The sequence below is a fragment of the Pseudopodoces humilis genome, chromosome 3, assembly GCF_049639895.1.
Source record: "Pseudopodoces humilis isolate 2021_Gansu_Grassland_sample_001 chromosome 3, ASM4963989v1, whole genome shotgun sequence".
Taxonomy (NCBI): Eukaryota; Metazoa; Chordata; class Aves; order Passeriformes; family Paridae; genus Pseudopodoces; species Pseudopodoces humilis.
Window position 1 is genome coordinate 18,455,320 of NC_142202.1, and position 17,562 is coordinate 18,472,881.

Sequence of the window (17,562 nt, forward strand, 5' to 3'; positions counted from 1 at the left end):
ACAATAAGTACTGATACACAGGACCTGACCAAGGTCCTGTGACAAGAGCTGGAACAACAGCTCTTGTCCAAAAGTTGGCCTCTAGATTGACCTTCTAATGAATTGTTATCAATATCCACTTACTGGCAGAGCATGGATTTACCTTTCCCTGTTTAGAACTGGACAAGGCCACATCTGGCCTTCTTTTGGGTTGTAGGATCACAGACAACTCCCTTGGTTCCTCCTGGACCCCTCCAAGGCCTTGGGAGCAGCCCAATACAAGAACAAAACCCGATGTTCCTGCAGTAGAAGATATGGCAATTTGTTTATTCAACAGTATAAAAACAGGGCCCTCTCACAGCGCAGTCAGAAACCTCGTTGCCTGTAGGGGAAGGCACCTGCAGAATTTCCCACTTGCCAGGAGTGGTTCCCCAGTATTGTGACAGTGGCTTCCCCCAGCTGATGGGCAGATCTGGATGATGGTAAAGGATTAGGGTAACTTGTGATGTTATGCTTTCTTCATCACTGCAGGCAATCTTTTACAGTAATGATTGGATGCATTGCTTAGCTTATCCTTTTGCAATTCTTTGCAGTTTTGAATGACAGTAAATTAATGCTTAATCCTGAGGTTGGTGTCTGCGTCTTCTGTGCTGACCCTGACTGTGGGAAAAGCAGGGTTCCACACTGCTCTGGGCAGCCTGTGCCTCAGTGCCTTGGAGTGATTTACTGTGGCAGTGGATTCAGATATCCTCTGCTTTTTCCAGAAATTGTTACTGCATCATTAAAACCCTGGAACCTCGGGACCTTGTGCATGGGAGGCCGGGGGAAAGGAGTGGGTTTCTTTTGTGTGGGTGTTGCAAAAGATTTTCCTTTCCTTGTCTTGGGGAATCTGCAGTAGTGATTTTGGGCTGCCTTGAGGCAAGTCGAGCAGCTGCTTGTCCGAGACCAGGGACATCACACCGGCAGGAGCAGAGCTTCCCCACTCCGACCCAAACCACTGAGAACTGTGCCAAGCTGTGGAGAGAACACACCAAGGGGCTCCAGCCCAGCTATTTTGCCTGACACCACTGTTCTGCTGTTCTTTGCTGTGGGGAGGAGGTTGGTGTCAGATGAGCCATGAGGCCTTTGTCTGCTGCTGGGCCTTTGTCTGCTCCGTGCGGCTACTGCCTTCCAAAGGGGGAGAAGTTGATGCCGTCTTGTATCACATTCCAGGAATGGGTATTCTCCAGCATTTTGGGTCTCATTTGTTCTGGTGGGGTGGTGAGGTCTAACACTTTGGTATGTACAAGTTATTTACTTTTTATTTTTTTCCTGCCTGTTGGCATTTGGTTTGTTACTAAAACATTGAGGTTTTGTTGGTTTTTTTTTTTTCACTTTCATTTATTAGTATTCATTCCTTACTGGCAGAAAGGGATTCTTGGAAGTCTAAAGGAGATATCCCAGATGGTTCTCTTTTAAATTGCCTCAAAATGAGACAAAATTTGTTGCCCAACTTAAGGGGGCAACAGAAAATGAAAAAGAAAAAAATCACATTCCTGTCTGAAAGACTTTGCATTGGGTACAACAGTCAGTGGTCACCATGCTGCCTGGTTCAATCACGGCCTCCTGGCACCGAGGCATGGCTGCTTATCCACATGTATTGGCAATCCTGGCCCTGGTATATATCTTCTTCATATCAGGGACACAAATCAGAATCGCTGTGTAGATATTCTCTGTGCTAATAATTTATGGAAAGATAACATCAGAGGGAATGAGAGCTATTTGGGATGTGTATTCTCTGCTGTTTCCCTGTGACAGTCTCGGCAGTATTTTTTTGAGATTTATAAACAATTGCTCTCAGTCTGTTGGGGGGAAAGTAGGGGATGATTTTTCCCAGCCTTTTCCTTCCTTCTTCCTCTTCATATCTGGCACATCATCTTTTGAGAAGATTCTGTTTACTCTGGATGTTAAAGATACCATATTTTCTTTTTTTATATTCTGCTAACTCTCCTCCGTAAGACCTACAGGACATTTAGAATCAGGGCTGAGATTTCCAGAGAGGTTGTTGAGACATCTGCCCCCATGCAGGAAAATTCTGAGTCGTGTGGGATGTGGGAGGACATAGGCCAAAGCCTGAAGGAATTCTCTGCCCCAATAGTTTGGAACTTTCCTCCTGAACAAATTCAGAATCCAGCTGAGGTGGGGAAATATCTGAAAGAAAATTGCAATGGCAGCTCTAAAGAGAAGCAGCTCATTGCAATGTGCTGGGCCCTGGCTACTGCTTATCGCACACTGCTAGACACTGTAGGGCAGCAAATACAGCCAGAAGGGCTGGAGGATGAATCAGCAGACACCCCAGTCACTCCAGCTGCTCCCGGTTTAGCTAACCAGGTGGAGGGCCTAAGCCAACAGCAATTGCCCCAGTCCAGAGAAGGAAACACAAAATCAAATCCACTTACCCAGTGGATGGCAATGAGGAGTCAGGAGCCTCCCACCAACAGAGGGATTGGAAGCAGAAATAATCACCACATCTCCATCCTTAGAATGCTTTCACAATCTGAGAAAATATCTCAGCCAACGGCCCAATGAGTCTGTATTGAGTTGGTTGGTCCAAATCTGGGACACCACAGTTTACGATACAATTTTGGGTGGTACTGAAGAGAGGCATTTGGGATCTCTGTTACGTGATGTGGGTATTGACCAGGGTATTGCAAAGAGCCCCAAACCTCTCAGCCTCTGGACATGGCTCTTAATAAGTGTGAAAGAAAGACACTTTGCCCTGAAGATCTCCAACTGCATCAAGGGCTCTGGAAGACCATGGAGCAAGGAATCCAACATTTGAGAAAACTGGCAGTGCTAGAGGTCCTTTTCTCAGATGATGACCAAGCCGCTAAAGGTCCAGACATCATAAAATGTACGGCAGTGATATGGCTCCAACTTGCTCAAATCTGGCCACAAATGTACAGCCCTGCCATAACAACGCTGCAGTGGAAGGAGAGGGATGAGACAGTAGTGCTGTGACAAGGAGGCTTCGGTACAATGAAGACATGGTGCATGGCCCAACAGAAGCAAAAATCTCAGCTGTGGAAACAGGCCTGGCAGAGCATATACAGAAAGTGGAAGACAGGATTGAAGAGACCCATCAGAAACTCAGGAAGGAGATTAAAAGAGGACCTTCTCTAAGTCTCGTCGACACAAAGCAGATGCCTTCTTATCAGAGGTAGATGACCCCAGCTAGAGAGAGGGGATACACCCCATGAGATGACCTGTGGTTCTTCCTGTGTAAGCATGGGGAAGATATGAGGTGGGATGGAAAACTCATTTTTGTCCTGGCAGCACAGGTGTGTAAACTAAAGGATAAAACTACTAACAAGGGAATTCAACCAGAAGGAATGTAGCTACAGTTTCCCATAACTGAGCTGCCAGGTATAACAGAAAGGGAGGATGCTATGTCCTCCTCCTTGAAGGAACCTCTAGAATGTATGCAAAGGGAGTCAATGGTAGGCAGGACAAGAGGGGCCCTGGCCTCTAGCCAGGTAGATGTGAGGGAAAATTTGGTCTTTTGGACTGTGTGGATCAGATGCTCTAGCACAACAGAACCACAAAAATTCATGGCTTTGGTTGACACTGTTGCACAATGTACTTTAATCCCACTGGGACATGTGGGGACAGAAACAGTTTCTGTTGTTGGGGCAATAGGGATGTCACAGCAGTTGACTCTGTTGGAAGCTGAGGTGCTCTTGACTAGTAAGGAGAGGAGGAAACACCCTATTGTGACTGGTCTAGAGGTCCCCCGTATTCTGGGCGTAGATTTCCTCAGGAGTGGTTTTTTCAAAGACCCTAAAGGACTCAGGTGGTCTTTTGGAATAGCTGCTGTGAAGGCAGAGGGCACTAAATACCTTGCCTGGTGTCTCAGAGGACCCTTCTGCAGTAGGACTCCTGAGGGTAGAAGAACATCAGGTACCATTGCTACCACTACAGTACATCATCGGCAATACCACACAAACTGAGATTCCGTGATTCCCATACATGGTATGATCCATGAACAGGAGAGCCAGGGAATGGTCAGTAAGACCCATTCATGGTTCAACAGTCCCATTTAGCCTTTGCACAAGTCTGATGGGGAATGGACATTGACTGTGGACTACTGTAGCCTAAATGAGCTGTCACTGAGAGCTGCTGTGCCAGACATGCTGGAGCTCCAGTACAAGCTGGAGTCCAAGGCAGCAAAGCGATATGCCACTATTGACATTGCCAATGAGTTTTTCTCCATTCCTGTGGCAGAAGAGTGCAGGCCTCAGTTTGCTTTCACCTGGAGGGGTGTGCAGTACACCTGGAACTGACTGCCCCAGGGACGGAAGCATGGCCCCACCATCTGCCATGGACTGACCCAGGCTGCACTGGAAAAGAGTGAGGCTCCAGAACATCTGCAGTACATGGATGACATCATTGTGTGGGGGAACATTGCAGGGGAGGTTTATGAGAAAGGAGAGAGAATAATCCTGAGTCTCCTGAAAGCAGGTTTGCTATCAAATGAAGTAAAGGGGCCTGCCCAAGAAAATAATTTCCTAGGGATGAAATGGCAAGCTGGATGCAGACAGGTGCCAACAGATAGGATTACTAAGATAAGTGCTGTGTCCCCATGACCAGCAAAAAAGAGACACAAGCTTTTCTAGGCACCGTGGACTTTTGGAGAATGCACATCCTGGAATACAGACAGATTGTAAGACCTCATTACCTCATGACACAAGAGAAGAAGGATTTTGACTGGCGCCCTGAGCAAGGGCAAGCTTTTGAGCAGATCAAGCATGAGATTGCCCATGCAACAGCACTTGGGCCTGCCAGGACAGGACAGGATGTGAAGAATGTGCTCTACACCACAGCCACGGAGAATGGTCCATCCTGGAGCCTCTGGCAGAAGAGACCTGGGGAGACTCGAGGCTGACCTCTTGGGTTTTGGAGCCATGCATACAGAATCTGAGGCCAGCTACACCCCAAGAGAGGGAAGAGATGCTTGCAGGCTATGAAGGGGTTTGAGCTGCCTCAGAAGTGACTGGCACTGAAGCACAGCTCCTTCTGGTAGCCTGACTACCAGTGCTGGGCTGGATATTTAAAGGAAAGTTCCCTGCAATACATCATGCCACCAATGCTACCAAGAGGAAATGGATGACTCACATCACAGTGAGGTCAAATAGGAAATCCATGTTGCCCTGGCATCTTGGAAGTCACCACAAACTGGTCCAAAGGTGAGAGCTTTTGATTTCCTTCAGAAGAGGAAGAACAGGTGTCACGTGCTGAGGAAGCCCCACCATATATCCAGCTTCTGGAGAGTGAAGGACGGTACACCCTCTTCACTGATGGATCCTGCTGTATTGTAGGGACCAGTAGGAAATGGAAAAGAGATGTATGGAGCCCTATGCTGGGAGTTGCAGAAGCTACTGAAGGATGAAGTGGATCCAGTCAGATGGCAGAGCTGAAAGTTCTGGCTTTGGACATTGCTGTATAAGAGAAGTGGCCAACACTCTACCTCTACGCTGACTGCTGCATGGTAGCAAATGGTCTGGCAGTGTCTGAAAAGGTGGAAAGAGGCCAAATGCAGCATAGAGGAAAACCAGTCTGGGCTGCTGAAGAAAGGCAAGACATCACTGCCTGGGAAGAGGAGCTGACTGTTAAAGTTTGTCATGTGGATGTCCCCATGTCCAGGACTCAGGCAATAATGAACAGGTGGATCAGGCTACATATTCAAGGTGTTACAGATAAATTTGGATTGGCAACATAAGGGGAAGTTGTTCCTAGCTCAATGGGCCCATGATACCTCAGGTCAGCAGGGCAGAGAGGCTACCGATAAGTGGGCCCAAGACTAGGGGAGGATTTAACCATGGACACAGTCTTGCAGGTTATCTATGATTTGAGGTATGCTGATAGAACAAGGGGCAATGGCTTTTGATCCTTCCCTGAGGAGTTTCAGGATGGCCTACCATTAATTTTTTATCCCAACATGAATATTGTGGAGTTGAATAAATGGGTATAAAATCTTGGGGAGTATTTCTACAGTATCTAGGTGATTTGTAAATTGGCAAGTTAGGAAGTCTGTTGCCCATCCTGTGGTGATTATGTGTAGCACTCAGGCAAATGAGCACAGCAAGATTCAGTTTGTGTATGTGCATCTGGCTCTTTGATTGCTCCATCTCTCCATTTGCCAGGCTTATACAGCCCTCTCATCTTCCTCAACTCCTCCCTCTCTCTGCCCTCACCTCCTCCCAAATACAGAGCCAAGCCCAGGAATCTTTTCCCCCTGCCTCCCAGGATGGCCCTGCCTGTGAACAGCCTTGGTGTTGCAGCTGCTCTTGGCCCACTCAGCTTGGCCTCCCATGGCATTCCTGGTGTGCTCTCCTACTGTTCCTGCCAGGTTCCTCTCCCCAGAATGACCCCAGCTCTTCCTTTGAGTATCTGGGAAGTGTGACCTCCTGGTACATCAATCCCTGCTTAGTACCAGTGAAATCTGGCTCTGCCTTGGGGCACTGGCACTCCAGTCAGGAGCCAGGAGTTTCCCTTGTCATGCTTGGGACTTTTCCAGATGTGTTGCCTTAGCCCAGGCTCACACCAGGCCCTAATGAGCAGCCCATGGGCCTTTGAGCACCACCCCAAAAGTGTCTGTTTTTTTCCTATCCCCTTCCTGGGTTTGATGGACCAGATTCCTCCAACCCTTGGTGGTTCAGAGCACTCTTCTCTCTGACCAGGCACTTTGGGGCTCTTTGGATCCACTCTGTGCCTTTGTGCCCTCCGAACCATTCGGCAGATGCTGAGTGGCACTTGTTGCCTTGCCCAGGAGCAGGAATTGCACTGAAAAAAGATGGTTAGCTATGAACAATGGGAATTTTATTTCAACAACTAAATCAACTCCAGTGTTTGTGTGTACAGAGGAGAGGAGTGTGGGCAGGACAGAGCAGGTTTTTGACCCTGACGCTACCTTTGGATCAGCAGGCATTGCCCCAGCAGGAAATGGTTGAGGTACTCTGCAGCCTGCTCTGGATCCTGCCTGTCCTGCTGCTCAAGAAGCACTTTCAATTGCGTGTGCATGCATGTTGTACTCGATCCAGTCATAGAAGTGCTGAGTGGATGTGTAGACTCCAGGTCGCTTTGGTCTGGCGCAGCCTTTTCCCCAGCTAGTTATTCCAATGACCCACCAGTACTCAGCGTTGTTGTCCTGGCACATGAGAGGACCACCACTGTCACCCTGCAGCAGAGCAGAGAGGATTAAGGTGCTGTTGGTGGCCCCTGCCAGCATTGGGGCTGTCTCCTCCTCTCTCACAGCCCCTGCCAGAGCTGTATTCCCAGCAGAGGAAAGCTCTGCTCATGGGCTGGAGGCTCCAGAGGCTTGGCTGTGAATGGCTTGGGATCCTGTAGGGTAGGGCTCTCTCTGTCCTCTCTGCACAGGGCTCCTGCAGGTGCAGAGGATGAACATTTGGCACCTGCACCTCTGGGCTGCCAGGAGCACTAGCTGGGCTTTCTGGGCTTTCAGGCACAAGGGGAGCCCTGTGCAGGCAGGTGTGGATGGGGAGTGTGTGGGAAGTCCCCACAGCAGCAGCCGGGGGTAGCCGGGCGCTGGGAGAGTGACTGAGTGGCCGGGCAAAGCAGGTCCTGGTCTGTGTTGGGGTGGTGCTGCCGGTGCTTCTGGGGCCTGAGTGGCTCACCACACGCTCCTACCTGGCAGCTATCGATGTTTCCCTGTGGGTAACCAGCACACAAGTTGTAGGGTTGCACAACCCCTGCGTACCATCCACTGCTGTTGCAGAGTTGGACATCGATGAGCTGGACCTTGGCCTCCTGGAGGCGATCAGCTGACTGTTGAGCTGTGAGCAGAGAAAGGAATAAGCCTCTGGCAGCTCCATGATCTGTCTGGGGGGGATGGTTTTCCCTAGGGCATGGCTTTCCCTCTGCAGAGGCACTGGGGTGCTGTGTCCCTGCTCTCTGCCTTTGGGGAGCAGGCCAGGCCCATCTCTGCAGAGGTGTTTGTCCAACAGCCTGGCTGTGGCCTCTGCTGTGGAGAAGCCCAAACCCTCTTCCCAGTGCTCTTAACTGGCTCAGGAGTTGTTCTTGGAACTCACATCTTGCAGTGGTGTAACCCCAGCCAGCAATCCAGCAGTTGTAGAGCTCTGAGACCCTTAGGGCGGGGTCAGCCACACAGGCCAGCTGGATGTAGGGGCTGCACAGGACAGGGTAGTCCAATTGTAACAGGGCGATGTCGTAGCTGTAGTCGGCAGAACTGTAGTATGGGTGTATCACCACCTGCTTGACATTGCGCACTACGGCCCCAGCGCCTGGCTGAGACAACTGGGTGGCTCCAATCACCACGTACATCATGGTGATGTTACTGGAAAGGAGATGGAGAGAGGGCTGAGAGGGAGCAGAGCCATGTGCCACAGCAGCCCAGCAGTTATCAGACCTCTGCATGGCAAAGCAGAGAGGGAGCAGTGCTCTGGCAGGTGTGAGTGCCCTTGTACACCTGAGGCTGGGAGAATGTCAAGCTGAAAGCTGCTGGGAAGCCTTGGCACAAGGCCAGGCTTCTCCTGAGCAGTGTGGCAGCTGGGCTGCCTGAGAGGAAAGGGGAGGGGAGTAGCAGGTGGTGCTGCTGGCAGGGCACCTGCTGGTGTTGTGGGGATGTCCCCATTCCCTGATCCTCCTTACTTATACTCATCGAAGCAGTGGGCTGCTGTGAGGACCCACTCTGCAGTGATGAGAGACCCTCCACAGAAATGCCCTAGGTATGGTGCCCAGGGATGCTGGAGGCTGACGATCCATGGCCAGGATGCTTCCACGGCACCTGCGCCTCCCACGATGCGTGTCATGCCATAGTCAAAAGCAATGTTGCGGTTGTAGACAGGAGCTCGAAACCCACAGGACCCTCTGCAAGCAGAAAGTGATTTCCATGCTGCTCCATGGCCTGCTGTGGCTCAGGCTGAAGCTCAGCCCTCTGCCCTCCCCACAAGGGCTTGCAGGCACAGCAGGCCAGGGAAGCCCATGGGGTGTGTGTCTGTCCGTGCCAGCAGCTGGCTGCTGGCAAGGAGCTGAGGCTGTCCCATGGTGGGTGGGAAGCTGTGGCCCGGCCATGGGGGCCAGGCGGGGCCCTGCAGGGAAGGCCCCAAGTGTTGCCGTGGCTCCCTGCCAGGGCCTGGGGCCACTTACCCGCAGGTGTACTCTATGCTGTGGGCCAGCCCGGCCACGGTCAGCAGGACGAGGAGACTGAGCCAGTTCATGGCTGCCAGAGGCTCGTGTGAGCAGCAAGCACTGAGGGCTCCGTGCAGCAGCACAGCCACAGCCGCAATGCCCGCAGCAGCCACGCTGCCCTTGGTGCCCTCGGTGCTGGGGCTGATGTCACAGAGCGGTGGGTTCCGTGTTCTGAGTGCTGGATGGGGGTCTGGGGCACTGGGGGAGGGGCAGTAACTAATTGAGGAGCTATAGAATGGTTTGTGGTAGAAGGGAGCTTTGGAGATCATCCAGCGTTGATCCCCTTGCTTTGGGCATGGAGGGAACGCTTGCACTGCTAAAGGTTGTTCAGAGCCTGTCTCAGAAGCTGTCTGTAAACATTTCAAGGGATGGGGCATCCACAGCTGCTTGGGACAACTTTACCAATTCCTCAGTATCCTCACAGTCAAGAACTCTGTCTCAATATCCCATCTAAAGTTACCCTCTGTCATTGTAAAGTCATTGCCCCTTGTTTTATCACTATCTACCCTTGTAGGAAGGCTCCCTGCAGTTTTCTGTAGGTCCCTTTTCTTCCAGGCTGGGGCTGTGCAGTCCCTGGGGCATGCTGTGGCTGTCTCCTGTCACTGTCTGCTACTATCTCACAGGAAAACAGCTGGCCTGGTGTCCTGGTTTTGGGCAAATTTGGGAGAGAGCCTCCAAGTGGGGTTCCTCCTGTGAGAAATGAACTTGTAAAAATTCGTAAAAATCTAAATAAATGTATATAACAATAATGATATAAAATATAAAGTACAGTATGACACACAAGCCCTTCCCAGATCTAGCCACGAATTCCCACTCAAAGGATAACGATCCTAGCCGGCGCCCATCAACAAAAGAATAGACAGGACGCGGCCCATCAAGCTGACAGGAAAAAAAAAAACTCCTCAAACTGACAAGGACAGGCTCGGTGACCATCAACGGGGAAGAATAGGCAGGACACGAAACATCAAGCCAAAACGGAGAGGCACCGACGAGATATTCATCACCGGACCCGAACACCTCGCCTTGCGGGCTACCGTTGGGGGAAGGCATCAAGGAAAAAAAAAGGAAAAATCCAGCCGAAATATCCATCGGCCTCCAACCCGGATCCAGCCATCCCATCCGGATGGCCTGAAACCACAAGAGCCACTCAGAATTTCATTACATATGAGGAGACTCGGTCCGGACGTCAATCCGACTCCATTCTCCAATGCCCGGGAAATCAATTCATACGACAATCAAAGACTGTTGATGAATGGTGCCTGCCTGGAATTTGGCCTCAAGGGCAAAAATCCCCATAAAAAACCCCGGACAGTTTACCCTCCTTCGTGGATTTGGGAACACCTATACCTTTGGGTATAGATCCCTGTCCACCCAGCGCTGCGCTGTTTTTGTTTTATTGTGGTTTTCCCTCATTGTTTATTTTTTTATAGAAATTGTTTTATAATAAATTGTTTTTATTTAACCCAAATCTGCCTTTGCATTTATAACAGATTGGTGCCGTGACTCGGATCGGAGAAACTGCGGGGAATCTCGCTTGCCCGGGACGGGTACCCCGCTGATTTTGGCGGCCTGGTGAGTGAAGAACCCCCGTAGTTCATTCCGATATCCGAACCAAATTTAGGCGGAGGTAAAAACCACAATAAAAAGGATAAATCCCGGATCGGAGAGCTCGGAAGGCACGGAGCCTTTGGGAGCCGCGGCTTACTTTGCTCGTAAAACGTCTAGTGCGCACAAGGGACACCCCCACGCAGGAAAATAGCTGTAAGTACTGCTGGTTGAGCGGGCGATCGAGCGAGTGTGTGAGACGTGATCTGATCACGAAGCGAGTGCGGACTTCAAGGTCGCGTTTCCATCCTCCCGCGAGGGAATTGGCCGGGCCCGCGAAGGAAGCGATACAGAGTGAAAGTTTTTTTTTTTTTCCCTCGACACACACTCGTAAAACCTGAGACCAAAGGGTGTCACGGGAACTGATCGCAAGGTACTAAGAGGGGAAGGGACGCCTTGTCGAGCTCGAGGCTGGTAAACCCTCTTAGTAACGGACCCAGGGAGAGGTCCAGGGAAGAATCAAAAGTTCCGATTACAAGAGACCTCAGCTCAGCTCGCTGAAAGGTGAGTATCGGCAAATTTTGATTCCTAAGTACACAACGCAGAAACTGATATCGACTCACGGAGAAGTCGAAGAAAGGTAAGAATATATTTGCGAAGTATAGGGCAGAAAAAAGAGTAAGCTTCAAGGAAGAAGCACAGGAAAAGATTCCTCCGATCAGGGGGAGGAATCACCAGACATCCCACTGGAAAGTCCCTTGGGGAGGATGCTAAAACACTAGGAAGATTGTCCCCCAGAGGAAGGGGAAATCAAAGGAGAAATTAATACATTATTGTATGGAGGTTTGGGGAGGACAGGAGTTGAGAAGTCACCTCACTTGGCCAGTGTTAGGCACATTTGAAAAATGGACGTGTAACAAGTTGTTCTCCTATGTGGAGAACAAAGTCCCCTCAGATCCTGAGGAGAGGGAATACGCTAAGCTCTGGGTAAATGTCAGAGTAGGGCTATTCCCAATAAAGCAAAAAGAAAAACGTGAGTCGAAAACTGAGTCCTGGGAACCCCTCGATCACTTACCACCCCCGTATCGAGGACCAGCGGGACCTTCCTCTGCAGATCAAGTAATGCCCACAGCACCCTTGGGCCCCCGAGACCAACCCACTGAGAATACGTGTGTCTCAAGCGGGAAGACTCGGGGCCAGCAGCAATGCCGGCAGCCCTTCCCCTTTCCCCGCCTGTAAAACACCGTAACCACAGGCAACCTCCTCGGAGGTTTTTTCTGCGCAAGGCGGGGGATCTCCCTACCCGCCCCTGCCGACCCAGCCGCCACAACCGGGACCCTCCCATACAACGGAGGGGGCTCCTCCTTCAACCGGGTGGCGGCAGAAAATTCACAATTAATAACAGGGAGGCAATACACAATCACCAATTCCACTCCCGCAAGTAGAACCCGTTTAAAAGCAAGAATGATAGATAATGAATGGGGAGAGAGTGAAGAGGGGCACCGGTTTGCTCCCTCTTAGGGATAGTACCGACGGCCCCGGGAGTGATCGTTTTGTGAATGTCCCCCTTAACTCTGGAGATGTAAGAGCATTTAAAAAAGAGATGGGGCGGTTGTTAGATGACCCTCTCGGAGTGGCTGAGAGGTTAGATGAATTTTTAGGGAGTAGCATTTATACCTTTGACGATCTTATGGCAATCCTGAGATCACTGTTTAATCCGGAGGAAAGGGAAATGATTAAACAAGCCGGGATCAGAGACTGGGACAGACGCAACCCACAGGGGACGCCAGGTAACCAGAAATGGCCTAGCGCAAGCCCGAGCTGGAATGCACAAACAGAGGAAAGCAGATAGAACATGATGGATTTAAGGAGCATGATTGTACAAGGTATAAGAGAAGCGGTCCCTAGGGGCCAGAACATTAGCAAAGTTTTTAGAGAGTGTCAAGGAAAAAAAGGAACCACCCACTGAATAGATCGAGAGATTACGGCGAAGTTTACAGATTTACTCTGAGACTGACCCGAACTCTCCTGTGGGGGAGGTTCTGTTAAAAAACACAATTCGTTGCTAAATCTTGGGAGGACATTAGGAGAAAATTAGAAAAGATCGAGGAGTGGCAAGATAAAAGCCTCCAGGAGCTCCTAAGGGAAGCACAAAAAAAAAAAAAAAAAAAAAAAAAAAAAAAAAAAAAAAAAAGTATACATGAGGAGAGAAAGAAGATGAGAAGCAGAAATTGCAGGCTAAGGTTTTAGTAACTGCAGTAAAAGAAATCCAGAAACAAGAACAGATGCAGGGTAAGTTTAAAAACACTACCCGGAAAAAGTCGAGGTTCTCACTGGGCAGCCCCGGCCCCACGGAGAGAGCCCCCGGAATGCTACTACTGTAAAAAGGTAGGACACGTTCAGCAGAATTGTAAACAAAGAATAAAAGATGAGAAAATTTTTCAAGAGGATTAAGAGTGTCAGGGGCTCTTTAATTTGGGGACCAGAACATCCAAGAAGCCCTTGATAAAATTAAAAGTGGGCCCCTAACGACAAGAAGTAAGTTTTCTTGTAGATACTGGGGCAGAGAAAAGTACCCTGCAGAAATTGCCATACAGATGTGTGGCTAGCAGAGAAAAAGTTTTTGTAATCGGTGCAAAGGGAGACCCCTTTGAAGTACCTATAATAAAAAATGTGGAAATAGAATCTAAAAATAAAATTTGCTTAAGGAATTTGCTATTAGTAGAAGAAGCAGATTACAATTTACTGGGAAGGGACATGATTGTTGCTTTAAAAATCAATATCTTGATTAAAAATTCTGAATTAGTAGTGAAAATATTTAAGTTGACTCCTAAAAATGAAGAAAAAATAAACCCTGAAGTATAGCATTCAAAGAGAGAAGGGAGTTGAAACAAATAATTGATGACCTCCTAAACGAGGGTACTTTAGAGCCTTGCATGTCTCAACACAACACCCCCATCCTGGCTGTAAAAAAAAAAAAAAAAAAAAAAAAAAAAAAAAAAAGAGACGGATGATAGCGTCCGATTAGTCCAGGACCTACGAGCGGTAAACGCTAGGACCTGGACTAAATTCCCGGTGGTGGCCAACCCCTATACTTTACTAAATAGACTCACACCAGAAGATGTGTGGTATAGTGTGATTGATTTGAAAGATGCTTTTTAGACTTGCCCTCTGGATGAAAGGAGTAGAGATTATTTTGCATTTCAGTGGGAGGACCCAGATACAAACCGTAAGCAACAGCTAAAGTGGACGGTCCTCCCCCAGGAGTTTGTGGAGTCTCCGAACCTTTTCGGACAAGCTTTAAAACAAATGTTAACCCAATTTGCTCTTGAGGACAGGACAAAGCTTTCACAGTATGTAGATGACTTGCTAATAGCTGGACCGACTGAAGAGAGTGTGAAGAAAAGCACGATTGCCTTGTTAAACTTTCTAAGAAAGAAAAGTTTGAAAGTATCAAAATCCAAGCTGCAATTCACAGAGCCTGAAATAAAAAAATAAAATACCTCAGACATTGGATATCTCAAGGAAAAAATTAGACCCGGAGAGGGTAGCAGACATCCTTGCATTGCCTGCACCAAAAACAAAAAAGCAAATTAGACAAATTCTAAGGCTCTTGGGATATTGCAGGCAGTGGATTGAGAGTTTTTCAGTGAAAAAGTGAAGTTTTTGTATGAAAGATTAAACACTGACAGGCTGAAGTGAACTGAACAGGATGAGTCTAATTTCCAGAAATTAAAAACTGTTCTTATGACTGCCCCGGTACTAACTCTACCAGATACGAATAAAGAATTCCAGTTGTTTGTGAATGTGAGTAAACAAACAACACAGGGAGTCCTGACTCAGGAATGGGCAGACAAAAGAAAGCCTATAGGCTTCAAAGATCTTAGATCCAATCAGTCGGGGTTAGCCTACGTGTTTACAAGCAATTGTAACAGTGGCTCTGTTAATAAGAGAAGCAAGGAAAATAACTTTTTCCTCCCCTGGTAGTTTACACTCCCCACGATGTGAAAAACATATTGCAGCAAAAAGCAGAGAAGTGGCTGACTGATTCCAGGCTTCTAAAATATGAAGCCATCCTAAATCAGCTCACACCGGTTTAGAATTGAAAACCACTGCACAAAAAAATCCTGCTCAGTTCCTTTTCAGAAAAATTAGTACATGATTGTTCTAAAATCGTAGAGCTGCAGACCAGATAAGTTACATCAACGCAAAACTGTGATTGTTTTCCATTTATACATTTTAAATGTGCTTGTTGTAAACAAATTTGAGTAACCCATGTTGGGGAGAGTACAAACCTAAGAGACTGTGTACCAATTGTCTGACTAAAGAACAGGAGCTGACAAGCCGTCCTCTTAATACTTGCCACCACAGGGCGGGATTGTTGGAACTCGACTCTCCTGAGTGGTTCCTACTTTTTCAAAAAGGGGATAAGAGGGAAACTAGACTCCAAGGCAGAGGCTTTGGAAATTGAGTGCCGAAAGACAGTAAAAGTACCGTGCAGGACAGACACGATTAAGTCGTCTCGGTGGGCTACCTTTAAAAAGAGATACGCCATAAGAACTACAAGGGCCCCTGCAGAATATCCCTGCTGACGGGAAGATGGTAATCCCCGCCGTATATTTTTATACGGGCGAAGGGCAAGGCAGAGGGATACACCGGTGGGGAATCCTGATGTTCCTGAATCTAGCCATGTGCTTGACCAAGGGAATGAGCCCCGAGGTGCCTCTGGGGGATCCTCCCCTAGAGAAGTGTGAGCGGTTCCAGACCAACACAGATGCCGGACGAATAATCGATTGTCCTCCAGAACAACAAAGGGGGTTTTGTATTTCCAATGGCACTCAGTATAATCTATGTGAACTAAAAGGGGAGGTCTGGTGTTATCACCCAGCGGCAAGTCTTAAGGACGGGCAGTCTAAAACTCCTATAAAAAGAAAGACTGAAACTTCCCATTTCAGGTATAGGAGAGAAGTGGGAGTGATTTCCCCAATTCCAATCTGCAGTCAATGTAACAAAACTGTCTGGATAAGGGGAAAAAGACAATCCACCTTTTTGGCATATTATACGGTTAACCCTTTATGTTACAATAAAGCGAATTTGAAAATGTGTACCATGGGAAGGAAAGTATATTAGGAAGGAAGAAACTTAAAACATGAAGAAAAAGCTTTTTTTAATAATGAACCGATAATCCTTGATTTGTTAAAAAATAATGATGACCGGGTATGTTTGCAATTCGACCCAGTATTCTGCTTCTCCCGGGATGAGGAAGGGGTGGACCCTGAAAACAAAATAAAACAATTAACCCTAGAGTTAAGGAGGCGAGAAGCGGAGGCTCGGAAAAAGAGGCTAGAACAGGAAAGGCTTAATTCTCTTAGTGAACATTATGAGCAATTAGAGAAACAATACAGCAATTGGGGGTTGCCAAACCCCAACCAGAATCTTTTTATAGATCTAATGCAAGAAATAGCCACAGAATTAGGTCTATCTAACTGTTGTTGGATCTGTGGTGGGTTTAAAATCAGCTGAAAGATGGCCTTGGAAGGGAGAGGGACTTACCCCAGAGCAACTCCTAAAATGGGAAGGCTCTAAAATATCAAAAACAAAACAAAGACCAGAAGGATGGGGTATAGACCAAAGAATAATCGGTACTGTCTGCATTAGCAGAGAGGGAAAAGAATACACTGATTTAGTAGGCTATACCCCGTGTGTAAGCACACTCACGGTGAATTCGGAAAGCAAGACTAAAACCCGGCAAACCGAACCACCCGCGGGCTATTGGAGTCGCTCCCGGGGGAATAACTGTGAATAGATGGAAATAATTGAACTTTACTGGTACAAAAACTCTGGGGCCAATCCCTTCCATGAGCTAATAGGATTGAAAGAATATTGAGATGATCCGGCAAAGTTGAACAAGGGTTGGGAAGCTCCTAATAGTATACATTGGATATGTGGAAAAAGGCATACAGCGAGCTACCCAGAAAATGGAAAGGATCCTGCACACTTGAAATAATTCGGTCCTTTTTCTTTACTCTACCTAAAACAGAGAGTAAATCATTGAGCCCCTCTCTTTGAGACATTAAACAGACAAAGGAGGGAATTAAAACGGAAACTACCAATGGCGGGAGGCAACCAGAAGTGGAACGAGGAAGAATGACCTGCCAAAAGGATCATTCAATATTACGGGCCGCTACTTAGGCAAATGATGGCAGCTGGGGTTACAGAACCCCCATTTATCTCCTCAACAGACTTATCAAGTTGCAAGCGGTGGTAGAGATAGTTTCCAACCACACTCCAGAAGCCCTAGAACTCCTAGCCAAACAACATTCACAAATGAGAGCTTTTGTGTACCAAAACAGACTAGCTCTCGATTATTTGCTAGCCGAGGAGGGAGGAGTGTGTGGCAGATACACAACAAACCCGAGTGTTGTATGGAAATAGACGATTACGGAGAAACAATAAAAGGATTGGCTGCTGAAATTAAAAAGGTAGCTCATGTGCCAGTCCAAAAATGGAATTCAATCCTACAAGCCTCCTGGTGAGACCAGATATTCGGGCAAAGAGCTTGGTAGAAGAAGCTAGTATTTTTCATCACTTGTTCAGTTGCCGGAATCATTTTCCTTCCCTGCTTAATTCCTTGCTTCATCAGACTAATTCACTCTGTTGTGCAAGGAATGCAGATTGCCACACTTCCAATTGATCCTGAGAAAGCGCAAGGGAGACCTACTCCTCTCTCTAAACTAATGAAATTAGAGGAGGAAAAAGAAAACGAAAATGTGATTAAAGCCTTAAAGAATTTTTAAAAATAAATATAACCTGGCACAAGCATATAGTGAG

General features: G+C 47.9%; 1 protein-coding gene across 1 annotated transcript; it reads right to left on the reverse strand.

The window, feature by feature from the left end:
• Nucleotides 1-7,009: 7,009 nt before the first annotated feature.
• LOC148184602 (acrosin-like) lies at nt 7,010-9,215 on the reverse strand. The gene is made up of 5 exons (XM_088052366.1): nt 9,145-9,215; nt 8,647-8,865; nt 8,067-8,332; nt 7,666-7,811; nt 7,010-7,195 (listed from the first exon to the last, which is right to left on the reverse strand). Exons 1-5 carry the CDS (start codon nt 9,213-9,215, stop codon nt 7,010-7,012), a joined length of 888 nt encoding a protein of 295 aa, XP_087908492.1.
• Nucleotides 9,216-17,562: the final 8,347 nt, after the last annotated feature.